General features: G+C 46.6%; 1 protein-coding gene across 3 annotated transcripts in view; it reads left to right on the forward strand.

Moving 5' to 3' along the window:
* ATR (ATR serine/threonine kinase) overlaps window positions 1-15,452 on the forward strand; it is a 1,676,349-nt gene that overhangs the window by 1,080,266 nt on the left and 580,631 nt on the right. For all 3 annotated transcript variants that reach the window (XM_069618270.1, XM_069618272.1, XM_069618271.1), the window contains one exon: window positions 1,733-1,824. In XM_069618270.1, the coding sequence (XP_069474371.1) occupies window positions 1,733-1,824 (92 nt within the window). The remainder of the gene's footprint in view (window positions 1-1,732; window positions 1,825-15,452) is intronic.

Here is a 15,452-nt window from a genome sequence, read left to right on the forward strand (position 1 = left end):
TGCCGGTCATCTCCCCGAGACCGTCCCCTCTTTACGCGAAGAAAGGGGCGTTGGGGGCGTTTAAGTCCTCCAGGGCACGGATATCTCCTTTGCTGAGGAGGTGGAACTCATCTACCTCCAGACCATCCAGGAGGAGGGTGGCGATGAGAGAAACATTGGAGTCGCGCCCTACAACGAGGGAGCCAACGACGGAGATACCGTAGAGGAAGGCGATGGAGGGCCTCAGGACGACGATGGCCCTAGCCCTGCTCCTACGCCCCAGCTGCCTGTCCCTACACCACAGCTGCCACCTAGAGATCTTTCAATGGACATTCTCTCCACCCTTCATACACTTGTATCTGAGAAACAGAAGAGGTTCCCGGCGACGCCATCGCCCGCTCTCCCAGCAGTGCTGGTGCCGACCGCCCTGCTGATGACAGGGTAACCGCCATCCAAGAAGATGAAGAGACCCGCTGCCTCCTTGCCATGGACCACGACGGCTGGATGGGGGAACCTGAACCTCCCGTCGCTTCTGCCTACATCTTCTCCGCCGGACGAGATAGGATTGTTCCATGCGATGATCTCCAGAGCTCTTCCAGCTTGCGCCAGAGGAGAAAAAGAAGGAAGGCTTCTTATACCAGCGCCGTGAGGTGAAGAGGAAGACCATCCTTTCCGTCCCGCTCTTGGATGATATTTGGGACGAAGGACTGGCGCTCATGAAGAACCCTTCTACGGCCCCAGCGAAGAGGGGCTGCTTAGAGAAGAAGTACAGGGTGCCAGACTCGGTGCCTAAGTGCTTGCAAGCCCCCCATCACCGGACCCAATGGTTTCTGCAGCGGCCAAGAAGTAGTAGTCAGGATCTACGTCTTTGGCAGCGTCCACCCCTCCTGACAATGATGGGAAGAAGGTGGATGCAATGGGAATGCGAGTTATCTACTCTGCAGCGACGACCATCAAGGCCGCCAACGCCCTCGCTATCGTAGCACGCTACGACCAGGAGCTGTGGTTCAAGCTCGCATCTCTGCTGGACTTCCTCCCCGATGATAAGAGGTCAGAGGCTCTGAAAATTCTTCAGGAGGGCGAAGTGCCGTCGGACCACACCATCACGGTGGCCACGGACATCGCAGACGCAGGTTTTTCCGCCAGACGGGCAGTGGTGTTTGCCTTCGCCACCGCAGCTGGCTCAAGGCCAAAAACTTTCAACACGAGGTCCAGACAAGTGTTTTGGACATGCCCTTTAACAGAAACAATCTTTTCGGGAAGGCTGTGGATGAGTCTCTACAGACCATCTAGGCAGACACGGAGACGGCACGTATCTGAGTACACTACAGCAGCGACGGCCGTCCTTTCGGTCCTCAGGAGGCAAGTGTCCCTGCTCTTCGAAGGGTTACAGCAGGAGCTCCTCTTCTTACTGCCAACCCTCCTACTCCTCGGCCCAAGAGACTAACAGGGGCCGCTCCAAGGCCTTCGGAGGAGGACGCCGTCGTTGCCAGGGACCCCAAGGCGGCCCGTCGACCTCCAAGCAAGCATGAACCAGCCGGGACTTTATAAATTGTTGAATATCCCTGAATTTTGTATTGCATCACAATATTTTCCTCTCTAGGTTGGTATAGCTCCTCATCTAACTTTTTTTTGGGATGTTTTTTTCCGTGCTCCGTATTTAAATCAATTTGCTCAGTTTGCATCTGGTGTGAATGTTCAAATATATAAAATATGGCTCTTAAAACATATTAACCTTTTTTTCTTGCACTAGGTCTGAATGGACAGCTGAATTAAACACATACAGAGTAGAAGCAGCATGGAAACTCAGTCAGTGGAATTTGGTGCAAGACTACTTGGCTGCAGGTAATCTACCCTGGCAATGATGTCAGTAAGTGTGTTTTTGTTAAAGTTATATCTGGTTGGCACAATAGTCTGTCATCCCATTCCTACTATCTTCCTATCTGGGTTATTAATTTAGTACATAGAAGACTATTCTTCCAATAAAAGCCAGCAATGCATTTTATTTTCTGATGCTTGTGAATCTGCTTAGAATCACATGCTGTGCATATAGTCTGACATCTAGTGGTAAAGGCAGAGTATTGCATCTTGCCTTTCGAAGATCGGAAGGGGACGTCGACATGGCCTTGCCTGTAACACTATCCCTAACGTGACATGTAGTGTACCCAAAATCCCTCACGCGTCGAGGTCCTCAGATAGTTTTTTTCCACCCAGCTAGCTGGTCGCCTTATGCAGAGCTCTTCCTTATTGCAAAATTGTTATACTTCCCAACCTCCGGTCGTTATATATAATATTCATCCCCTCTTCTACGATTACTTCACCACCGCCGAAGACAGCAAAAGAACAGACTTCGACGGCTGGTGCCATGTGGCCGGGCATTCTGGCTGGCCTATACAGTAGGGAGAGTGGGTTACGAGGGTTTCTATTCTTTTGAAGAATGTCTTTCCTTCTCCCCTCTCTTTCCCCTTTTGGTTTTGCCGTCGCTTTCACACACCTGAGTTATGGACAGGACACGGTTTAAATTTTGCCCTTCCAGTAAGGGAAAATACCCCTGTAAAGACAAGCACCGGCGGTACAATAAGTGTCTTCCCCTCAATCACGACGAGGCGTCCTGTAGGTACTGCCAGCTCCTGCATCCTAAGACGATCAAGGAGCGTCAAGTGAAGCGGTGGGCGGCCTAAGCCATGTCGCAGGCGGAGGGTAGCCCCCCCCGCCGCCGGAAAATGATGAAGATGTAAGCGACGGCCATGGCTCTGATCAGGATGCCACTGACCTCACATCCTTGCACTCCACGACATCCATCCCCGGCCCCACCAGGCTTGACGAAAGTCCTGCTATGGGGAAGGCACACACCGGCAACAGGGACGCACCCGCTACTCATAAATCAAAGCACACAACCCCCGGTACCGCCGCAACAGATCAGTCGAAGCGGTCCAAGGCGCCAACGGTATGTCGAGTTCCTAGACGGCACCCGCCGATTCACGTGATCTGCAGCCCTCCCAGCAACCGCATCAGCGGCATGCGTCCAGGCATTCTGCAAGTAAGGGTGCCAGCACCAAAAGCCACAAGGCCGTCAAGACGCCTCATAAGAGCACGCTGACGCCTAAGGCCCCGGTTGCGTCGAAATCTACTCCTCCACTGCCCATACCCCTCCTGGTAATGCCGAACAACAGCAAGAGTCTCGCTGAGATTTTTTGCGGCGGCCAATAAACAGAAGGACAGGTCTAAAGACACGTCGAGTGATAAGTCTAAACGCCCGGTAGGGCAGAGAGGTTATTCTGAGAGTCCCCAGCCATTATCTACGACTCTCCTTGATAAATCTCAGCATTCTAGGCAAGGGGATCCCCAGGAGGAACCCCATCCGCCTCTGGACCCCATTGGTTCAGCTCCATGGACCAGTGAAAAATGTGAAGGGTGTAAGGACAGGCTGGTTACATTTTTGGGCTTCTCTGAAATATTTACTCCTAAAAGGCCTAGGGAAGAAGACCCTTTTCCTACAGTGGCCAAGTTCCAAAAAACCTCTTACCCACTTCATGAGGAGGTCTTTGACCTTACAGATCAAGAAGAAGTTTCCCTTGACCCTTATTTCACAGGAGGATGATCCCTTTGAGGATCCCACTGATCAGACCCAGGATTGGGGGGATGACCAGCCGGTGGATAACCTGCCTTGGCTGTTCCCTACCCATACCCCGGACCCTGGTACCATATGTATGGACCTCCCTACCTCTGCGTCAGGCATCACCTGTAGATGACCAGATGGCGTTTAACGCCATTCTGAAAAAAGCAGCAGAACACTTCCAGGTAGCCACGCAGTAGGCAGTGCCGTATTCAGATTTTGTGGTGGACATTTTAAAGGAGAAGCCTCCTGCCAGCCAGGTTATCCCTTTACTTAATTCTATTAAAAGGCACCTTGCCCCCTCCTTATTAATACGTTCAGAAAACCAGGGCTGTTAACCCACGGGTGGAAAAACATTTTCTCCCCTCCACTACTGACCCCGTCTATATTGGGGGTCATGCCACCCCGGATTTTCTTGTGGTCACGACGACAAGGAAGAGGGCGGGGGACCCCTTGTCCACAGGCAAGGCACCGCCAGACAAAGAATGTAAAAAATTGTACGCTCTTGGAAAGAGAATCACTACTGGGGCAGCATATGCCACCCGGATAGTCAACAACACCACACTGTTGGCCAGCTATTCTGATGTCAGTTAGAACCTGCTACAGGAGGGCCTACAGGAGGTCCCCGAACCAGTGCGTTCTTGCCTGCATACAATTGTATCAGTGGGTAAGCAGGTAAACCATAACATACTTAAGAACACTTTAGATGCTGCTGAGATATCAGGAAGGACTTTAGCCCAGGGTACCCTGTTCAAACGTCACACCTGGTTAAAAAAACTTGGGGTTCAAACCAGAGACACAGGCGTCGCTAATCAACAAACCGGTGGAGGACTCTAACCTGTTTGGCAGGGCTGTTGATGAGGCGCTGGAAACGGCCAAGAAGGAACACACAACTTTGAAAACTTTGAATCAAATCACTCAAAGACCCGTTCAGCAGAGAGTGGGAAGTTCTTGCTGCTCCTTTCGTGGACAGTCCTATTCCCGTTCCCCTCACAACCAATATGGTTCCAGGAACAATTGGTCCTCAGGACAGGGGTCTGCCTCCTCTACTGCGTATCCACCCAGAAGTCAATGAAATGGGAAAGGAAGGGGTCGCAATGCCAACCCCAGAAGTACCCCGGCCTTCAGTCACAAATTACTCAAATCCAGGTCCCCACCCTTGCATCCTCGGTCGGGGGACGTATAACATCATTCCTACACGCATGGGAGGGGATTACCACAGACCAGTGGGTGCTCAAGACCGTCACCCACAGTTACTGCATAGAGTTCAGCCGGCACCTCGATTTAAACCTCCAAGGTCCAGACGTCTAACACCAGAACACCTGAGGATCCTGCTGCAAGAGGTCGAGATCCTGCAGGAAAAGGGCGCTATCGAAGTCGTCCCGTTCTACAGGTAAACAAGGGTATTTATTCAGTGTTCTTCCTTGTACCCAAAAAGGATCTCACCATGTGCCCTGTGCTAGACTTGCGCCGAGTGAACAAACTTGGCAAATCCCAAAAGTTTTGTACAGTAACACTGCAAGAGGTCATTCTTCTTCTGACGCAGGGGGATTACATGCCAATATTGGACATGAAAGATATGCATACTTTCATATTTCAATGTTGCCGGCACACAGGAAATACGTATTTGGTTCATGATAGAGGACAAATGCTACCAGTTCAAGGTCCTTCCCTTCGGCATTGCCTTACCCTCAGAGGTATTTACAAAGGTACTGGCAGTGGCAGCAGCACACCTGCACAAGCAATCCATCCCAGTTCATTCTTACCTCGACGACTGGCTCATAACCAGGAACTCCTACAGAACATGCCTGTCGAACACACAAAAGACAATAGACCTCTTACTCAGTCTGGGATTCTCCATAAATGAGAAGAAATCCAGCCTAGTCAAGCAGTTTCTGGGGACAGCATCGTCTTCCCCTCCAGCGAGAGGGCCAAAACATGCTGTTCCAGATCCCTCAGTATGTAGCCAGTCGAGAGGCGACGGTACGCAAGGCCATGCGACTGTTAGGAATGATGGCATCCTGCATTTACTTGGTTCCTCATGCACGTTTGCGCATGCGTCCCATGCAAGAGTGCCTCAACAGCTCATTGGTGTCAGGCCAGCGGACAATGGGATGATCTAGTCGTCGTTTCGGCAGCCCTCGTTCTGTCTCTGCAGTGGTGGTCGAGGGAAAACCTCTTGAAGGGGAAAACCTTCACCACCCCTGCAGCAGAATCCACTCTCACAACGGGCACATCTCACGGGGTGTGGGGCTCATCTCCTTCAACAGATGCCGCACAGCGTTTGGTCCCCAGCAGTAGCATCCAACCACATAAACCTGTTGGAGCTGTTAGCGGTAATCAAAACACTGAAGGCCTTTCAGACACAGTTGCAGGGAAAGACAGTACTGATCGTCACAGACAGCACCACAGCCATGTACTACCTGAACAAGCAAGGCAGCACTTACTCTCCAGGGCTGTCCAAACTGTCACAGAACATTTGGAAATGGGCTCTCAAACACAAGATGTTTTAATTGTCTGAACAATTAATTGTTCCAGGGGAACTCAATCTTCTAGCAGACGTGCTCAGCAGAGACTTCACGTTGCCTTTAGAGTACGAATGGTGACTTCACAAAGACATCGTCTCCAATGTTTTCGCAGAATGAGGCTTCCCAGAGATCGACTTGTTCGCAACTCTGGAGAACTCACAATGCCCAGATGACGCCTCCAGGTACCCTCAGAACCGATCCAAGGGGAATGGTCTCTGGATAAAATGGTCAGGGAAATTTGTTTATGCTTCCCCCCCCACACCCCCCCCCCCCGACTCCTCTACTCAACAAGATTGTGCTCAAGAGGCACCAGGAACCAGTCTCCATGATATTGGTGGCCCCAATGTTGGCGCGCCATCCCTGGTTCTCCCATCTGATGGAGATCTCTCTCTCTCCTCCGATGAAACTACCTTGCCCATTCAACATGCTATCTCAGGACAAGGGGGAAACACTTCATCCTTGGCCGCAGACTTTCAACTTAGCGGCCTGGTTCCTGAGATCATAGAGTTTGGGCATCTCCAACTCCCTCAGAGATGCATGGATATACTTAGAGAAGCAAGAAAGCCTAACACCAGACATTGCTACTCCAATAAATGGAAACGCTTCGTCATCTGGTGCAATTCCTAGAGCATCAATCCCATTGACTGCTCTCCTACTCATATCGTGTTATACCTCTCTCATTTAGTAGACTCGGGTCTGGTTTTTAATTCCCTGAAGGTTCACTTAGCTGCACTCTCAACCTATACCACGTCCCAACGTAAAGTGTTGTGGTGGAAGATCCCAGTTAATAAAGCTTTCATGGAAGGGGTTAAAAGGATTCATCCCCCATTTCTAACCCTGCTTCCGGATGGGACCTAAATGTGGGATTAACCAGATTTATGGGGTCTCCCTTTGAACCTATGCATAAGGCAAGTCTCAAAGCACTTGCTTACAAGAATGCCTTCCTAGTAGCAGTCACCTCAATAAGGAGAGTCAGTGAACTACAGGCCCTTTCAATCCTAGACCCCTTTGCCACAATTCAGAGAGATGGTGGTTCTGAGCACTCACCCTCGGTTTGCGCCCACATGTATTTCTAAATTCCACGTGAACCAGTCAACGGAACTACCTACATTCTTCCAGAACCCCACTAACGTGGCGGAAAGGAGCCTACACACACTGGAAAGAACTAAACCACTAAGGAAAAAAAACAGTTTTTTGTTTCAGTGGCGGCTGGTAGATAGGGTGGACCCTGTCTCTAAATCAGCCATCTCAAGGTGGATTGTCAATTGCATCACACTCTGTTACACTCTTGCCAAGAGAGAACTGCCCTTCAAGCCTAGAGCACACTCTACTCAGGGCACTTGGCTTCCATGGCATTCATTGCAAATGTCCCTCTCGAGTCCATTTGCAAAGCGGCAACTTGGAGTCATGTGTACACACCTTTACAAAACACTGGTAACCGCAGAGTATTGCATCTTGTCTTTTCGAGGATCGAAAGGGGACATCGACATGGGCATGCCTGTAACACTATCCCTCTAGGTCTGATTCTCAGGTGGGACAAGCAGTATTAAGACATCTTTTAAATCTGGCCTTATCAAAACCCAACATCAGGACGATAATAATAGCTGGTGATTTCAACCTTAATTGTTTGTGTCCGAATATTAAATATGCCTCCAGAGCATTTAGATGGCTAAGACTAGTCTCACTGAGAAATCTCACAATGTTGAACGGCTCAACGTCAGACTACTTTCCAGCAAAACCGACTTGGAGTCGGAATGAGAGTAAATACACTTTAGACTATGTCTTTATCACCTCTGATGCTAACAAGCTGGTAGCAACCTTTCGGGTAATACCAACAAAACTTAGTGATCACAACATGCTCGAGGTAGGTGTCTTGGTCCCCTCATTTTGTTTGTAACAAAGATTACTATACGCCGCCTCTTAAATTACAAACCAAGATATCTGAATTACGGCACCCGACTTCTAATCCAACTGATGTATTCTACAATGATTGTATTCAGATATTGAAACAAGAAAACCATAAAACATCTTGTCCGTCTTATACACATAAATATCCACGGCTGATTTTGATCGCTAATCTCAAAAAAGAATTGAGACATATTCTACGGAACCCTTCAAATAGAGGGTGCAAGGTGTTAAAAAATCAATTGAAAAGACAATATAAGAGACAAATTACACAAATTATACAAAATTACAAACAAGAGCAATCAGAAAATATGTTAAAAGCATTAATGACTAAATCATCAGGAGAAATATGGAAAGTTCTTAATTCCTCACAGGATGATGCTCGTAGATCGATATTACTGAACCCCATCTCGGAAATTGTATGGATAACTCACTATCAAGCACTCCTCCAGAAGCCTATAGAACATGACCATGAAATAATTTCTGTGCCCATTCTAACTGATTTCAAATTTGATGAATTAGACATTTTAATTTTAATTAAGAAATTAAGCTCATTGAGAGCTCCTGGCCCCGACCAGCTTACAAATGCTATTCTTAAAGCAAATCCTGAGATGTGGGCTTCTGTGCTTAACAAGATATTTATCAGAGTTATTAATTCAGGACAAATATCTCCCTCGTGGCAACAGGCCATAATAATTCCGATATTTAAAAAAGACGATTGGTCGGATCCGAATAATTACAGACCGATAGCCTTACTTGATGCCCCGGGCAAGATATTTGCTAAATTAATTCTGAAAGAGTTCTCAAAATGGCTCTGTGATAACAACCTCTTGGATGTTAACCAGTCGGGATTTGTACCGGGAATTGGAACAATGCAAAATCTATTCATTTTATCTATTTTAAAGGAACAAGCAATTTTATCAAATCATCCAGTTTTTATTGCTTTTTATAGATTTTAAACAAGCATTTGACTCAGTATCAAGACAAATTTTATGGAAAAAACTTTTTGCAGTCGAGTGCCCGTCATATATCAGATTTTTAATATACAAATTTTATTCGAACACAACTATAAGAGTGAAATTGACATCCAACAGCCTGTTATCAGAACCAATACCAACTAATTCAGGATTAAAACAAGGATGTCCGTTTGCCTCAATTCTATTTAATTTCTCTATTAATAATCTTCACTTCGCTTTTAATTCAGTTTGCTCATTTCCACCAAAACTAGATGTTCAAGAAGTTTCATATCTGTTGTATGCTGATGATTTGATGATATTAGACCAAACCCCTATTGGTCTTCAAATAAAATTAACTGCTCTACATGAATATGCCCAGTCGAACAAATTGATAATTAACTCCTCCAAATCGAATATATTAGTATTTCAACACAAACGACCTATAGGTGATTTTAAATTCAAGTGGCATTTGGGAACTAGCTGTCTAAAACAAGTGCATGAGTATAAATATCTAGGTATGAACATAGATGCTCATCCGTTAGATCTACCATACATAAGTGAACTCACCGCGCAAATGAGACTACTTGCTATCCAGGGTAAAGGACTACAGAGAAAATACGGGAACTTTTCTATTATTCCTGCAAGAACTTTTTATCTACAGAAAGTGTTAACCAATAATAGCTTATGGTAGCCAAACAAAGATAAATCCTATGGCAGTGAAATGGGATGTGCTTGAAGGTATATTTTGGAAACATATCCTCCCGGTACCCCGCTGCACTCCCATTTATTTAATAAGACATGAATTGGGTCTTATTTCTTTGAATGCTTTAGTGTCTTGGCTGATGTTAGCACTTTACAGAAAGTCCATAGTCTCGACTGATGCAAGTAAAAACTTGTTTGCTTTAATTAAAAAAGTGTTAATCAAGCCATCGCTTACACCTCTGCGAGAATGGAATGAAATCTGTAACCTAATTTTACAGCAAGCTGACATTTCTTTAGATCAGCTAATCGAATTCCCGGATAAAGCCAAATTGAACTTATGGAGAAGTGATTGGATAAACCCCATCGATCAAATCAAAGTATACCAAGCGGTTAAGTTAGGTGCCTTTGAATTGCGTGCTATAAATGTATTACCACAATACTTGATCAAATTTCCAGACAGAAGATACGCGGATGCTTTTCTACGTTTTAGGTTCAACCTACTTCCTACGAAAGCTAAACTTGCCACACTGAACAAGTCTCTGATCTATCTAAAGTATGTGCTTACTGTGAAATGCCTGAATCAATCGAGATAACGCGACATCTTTTGATAGATTGTACAAAGCTATTAGATATGAGAAAGCGGTACCTCCATAGACATTTTAAACACTGTCACTTGCTAACTCACGATGAATTATGGGAAGCAATATTTAACACCTCTAATACTTCCTTAATCATAGACATCATACAGTTTTTGAACAAACTGAAATTAATATAACTTGTCTACACTCCAAAATGTTCTAAAATCGATGAGAATGGTCCATTTTGAAGATGAATCCGATAAATTGTATTTTATTGATGAGAATAAGTTTTGTTGACATACCTAATTTGTTGTACAGGTTTATCTTTATTACTACTCTATATCCATTAATATGTACTGCACTATATGTGATGTCATATTGTTGTTTAATTGCTGCCTTAATCGCTGACTTATTAGTTCATTGTGACATTGTGATGAAAAGAATAATGTATAATTGAAAAAGTTGTTTATTCAACTGAAACAATTTGCTAAATAAAAAAAAATAAAAAAATTAAGACATCTTTTCACTACTCTTCCTTCTCACATCCCACCTCCAACTCAGGGTACTGCTCGCTAGTCTATGCACAGCATCTGGTTCTAAACAGATTCACAAGCATCAGAAGACATGCATTACTTACCGTAATAGCATTTCTGATGATTGTATCTGCTCAGATTCACATGCGCTCGCCCTTCCTCCCCGCTCGGATGGACAGAACATAGACATCTTACTACTTTTCTCTTTTCTGTACTCACTCATGATAGTCATAAGGCTCCCTCACGGCAGAAAAAATACAATTGGAGGGACCTCGACATGTGAGGTATTTTGGGTACACTACACGTCACATTAGGGATAGTGTTACAGGCATGCCCATGTCGATGTCCCCTTTCGATCCTCGAAAAGACAAGATGCAATACTCTGCGGTTACCACTAGATGTCGGACTATATGCACAGCATGTGAATCTAAGCAGATACAATCCTCAGAAATGCTATTACGGGGAAGTAATGCATGTCATTACAAGCAAGACTTACTATTCGACTGTAAAATGTTTTTCTGCATGATAGACCTAATAAGAAGTATAAACTTTATTGGTGTATTTATTTATTTATTTCATTTGTAAACTGTGCATACAAACCCATAGGCATTGAGGCGCTGTTGCAGGTACAAAGTACTAGTCAAGCTAGTAAGTTACAGGCAAGGTTGCATACAGGCACAATGTGACAAAGGGTGACCAAGAAGCGGTTATCACAGAAAGCAAACGGGGTCCATGCGGTAGTTATCACAAAAAACCAACAGCGTCATACATAGGTATAAGAACTGGCAATTGTCAGGTGGCAATTATCCCGAGAAGGAAGGTGTGCGGTGGAACAGACAGTTACTTGTACGTTTTTATGTGAATAGCCGAGTTTTTAATGCTTTACGGAATATCCAATAGGATTTTTCTGCCCTGAGGGAGGCGGAGTGGGTTTGTTCCAGAGCTTGGCCGCAAGGTATGGGTAGCTGGCACCTCGGGCTTTGCATCTTTTCACTTTAGGAACAGTTAGTCTGTGTGTATGGGGTCCTAGTGGGTTTGGAAGAATGGACTTTGGCATTTCTTTTGGACATGTAGGGTGGTGCTGTGTTGGAAAGGCACTTGTGGGTGATGGATAGTGTCTTGAAAATGATCCGCTCCTGGATGGGGAGCTAGTGTACATCTCTTCTAGCTCTCGAGATGTGCTCTCTTTTTGGGATGTTCAGGGCTGCTCTAAGGGCGTTATTCTGGATTACTTGAAGTTTAAGTATGTTTCTGGAAGAGGTTCCATTGAAAAGGACGTTGCAGTAATCAATCTTAGAGCCAATGATTGCGCGTGGTTGTTGAAGGCTTCCTTGTCTAACAGGGACTGCTACTGACAATGCTTTTCTAGATGTGCGGTTGAAGGACTTAAAACGGTTTGAATTACTTTATTGGGTTTGGGGTCAGAAGTATTTTACTAACTGCAACCATAGGTCTGTTCTGTATGAACCTGTCTCTGAGGTAAAGGCAGTGATTCTGAATCTGGTCATCTTAATACGAAATCTCGATCACACTAGGCGAAAATAAGTATTTCATGGAAGAAAACTACCAGTATATTTCAAAGGTCCAGATTGGCAACCAGCTAAGGATGCCATTGCACTGGAATACTTTAACATGACAAATAGTGGAATTAGAAGTGTGGTTGAAGGCCAGACAAACACTTGATGCTACCACGTTGATGCCTAAACCTCCACCTTACTCCGTCACCTTGCAAGCACATGCTTTGTAACTGGCCAGAGCGCAAGACTGGAGCCTTTTTGAAATGGCTGCTATTCTTTGATGAAGAGTAGAACAGATGTTCTCTTTTGTAAATCAGCCTGGCCCACAAAGTGGAAGCACGAGTCTCACTGCAGCATTCATTGGAAAGTTTTATCAAGCTGTACTCTTCAATTTGTCATAGGAAATAACATTGTTTCTGAGGCTTGTGGAATCTGCTTAGATCACATGCTGTGCATAGGCCGACATCTAGTGGAAGCCGCTGAGTATTACAGTTTGTTTTTCAAAACTCGAAAATGAGCGTCGACATAGGGCGTGCCAGTAATACTATCCCTAGTGTGACGTCCACTGTACCCATGGCCCCTCACGCGTGTAGGAACCTCAGATTGTTTTTTTCCACCATACTTGTCGGAAGCATTGTGCGGAGTTCCCTGGCTTTCAGCCATTTTGCAAAAAATCATATGGATATTTCCACTTTCTTTCACCTCCACGTCGAGATCCGAAGATCGACGCCGGTCCGAAGAACAAACAACCGTCGAGACTGCACGATGGACTTTGAGTCTTGGAAGGCCTCCAGTCTCGGCCCGGGCCTCGGAAGGCATCTGGCCTCGGCCCTGCAAGTAGGGAGAGTGGGGGGTGGAAACATACTCGCACTCGTTATTATTTCCTACATACACTAGCCCGCTGCCTTTAGGTGACATATAAAGGGTACTCCATTTAAATTTTGCCTCAGGTGCAACCGCAAGTACCCTTGGGTTGACAAACACGCCACCTTTAATCTCTGTTTGCCTAGGGACCACCCCGAAGCTAACTGCAGAGTGTGTAGCCTTTTTAAGGCTAAAACACTAAAGGACCGCTCCACTAAACGTTGGGCCCACCACGCCAGGCAACTCGAGGCCATGGAAGTGGTGGGTGCCTTCACTGACGGCAGCGAGCCGTCCTATTGGATTGCGAGGGCACAGGGACTTCGAAAGACACCCAAGCGCTAGTCCCCGACCCCGGAAGATTGTCCGGCAGGGCAGTTATGTGGACCACACCCGGCGACACTAGCGCTACCAAAACGACTACACATAAACACACTAATTCCAACCGGGACTCGACACGCGTGTCGAGTTCTCAGAAAAAGGAGGCACGTAGAGAGCGGTCCACGGAATCGGTGTCCTCTGGCCGTTCCAGGTCGAGATCGCCTCACGACACAAGGCAACCGTCCACAGTTACGAAAAGTGCCTCGCTCCCCAAAGTCACGGAGGTATGATCGTCAGATGACGAGTCCGACCTCCACCCCCAAGCTGCACGCTTAGAGTCGGCCCCTGCAGCCCGTTCGGTTCTGCCGCTGAAGGTCGACGTGCACACTGAAAAATTCAGAAAATACCCTACACACCCCCGAATCTCGACACCAGGCGTCAAAGTGCAGAGAAGGTGAAAATATCAGGAAAACACTCTTCTACTCAATGGGAAGTTGACAAACAGCAGAAAAAGTCATCACACTCTACTTCTGCACCCCAGACACACAAGGACATTCACAGGTCTTCAGATAAAGATACATCCAAGACCCCGTTCCCTGTCACTAAACCCAAAGTTGTCCCTCCCACTCTAAAGGATATGGGAATAGGAGAGGAGCCTCAGCAGGAGGTGGTCATCCTCAGCTCCAGGGAATGGAGCTCTCAGGACATCGACAGGGTGATGAGAAGAATGTCTTTTATGGCTGACTTCTACAAAAAAAACTGATTATTTTCGTAGTTATCAAAATGCCCCTGACAACTCTACTCCTTGAGGATCCAGGGACCCCAGCCTCCAAATAAGAGACCTCAGTTCGAGACTCCAACTCGGGCCTGATTTCATCCAACCTTACCAGCAGTATGGTGAGTATCCAGACATAGAAATGTTGGACGACCAAACAGGAGCCGATTATTATGGAGATGACGAGGACCAAGGTGAGGAGGAGGAAGATGAGGCAGAAGTCTACAATATCGACTCTCCTGTTCGCAAAGAACCACAGGTTACTGACTCCCCAGTAGATAACCAGCCCCTTCTAATGAGGTCTTAGCTAGAGCTGCAGAGCGCTTCCACATAGATACTCAAGGGGCACAAGAAGAGAGGGACTTTGCAGAGGAGATCATGGGGGACAAGAAACCCATTGCCCAAGCCATTCCAATTCTGAAATCCATCCAACGCAGAATTGATCCTTCCCTCCTCACCCCTAATCTCACCAGGGCTGTAAACCCCAGAATTGAGAAGATGTTCAGAGCCGCCCAGTCAGACCCACTTTACATAAGGGGTCAACTTAAACCCGACTCGCTAGTAGTCACTAACACCAGGAAAAGGGCGGGGACACCTCTGGCAGCATCTGAAGCTCCCCCAGACAAGGAGAGCAAGAGAATTTATGGGTTAGGAAGGAAAGTGGCCCCCACTTCCGCTTACCAAGCAAGAATCGCCAATACTACCACTCTGCTGGCAAGCTATAATTGCCACCAGTGGGAGCAGGTAGCTGCTCTCATTGACACCGCACCGGAACCACTAAAGGGCCAGTTAGCCCAGATCACGTCGGAGGGTAGAGCCGTGTCTGGATGCATTCTAAAGACGACCTTTGACGCCACAGATAATGCAGGCCGGCTCATAGCAGAGAGCACCATCATTAAGAGGCACGCTTGGCTTAGACAATCTGGCTTCAAGCCCGAGACCCAAGCTACCCTTATCGACATGCCGGTGGAACCGAATGTCTTGTTTGGCAAAGCAGTTGAGAAGGCACTCAAAACTGCCAAAGACAAGTATGATACCCTTAAATCCCTGGGACAATTGACAAATAAGCCCACAAATCAGAGGGGCTCCAATTACGCACAGGGGCAGGGTACTTCGTGGGGTGGCAACCAACATACTATCCAGAGGTACGGCAGAGGTAATAAAAGAAGCCGTGGAAGAGG

The sequence above is a fragment of the Ambystoma mexicanum genome, chromosome 10, assembly GCF_040938575.1.
Source record: "Ambystoma mexicanum isolate Mex_15411 chromosome 10, UKY_AmexF1_1, whole genome shotgun sequence".
In the NCBI taxonomy this organism is placed as follows: domain Eukaryota; kingdom Metazoa; phylum Chordata; class Amphibia; order Caudata; family Ambystomatidae; genus Ambystoma; species Ambystoma mexicanum.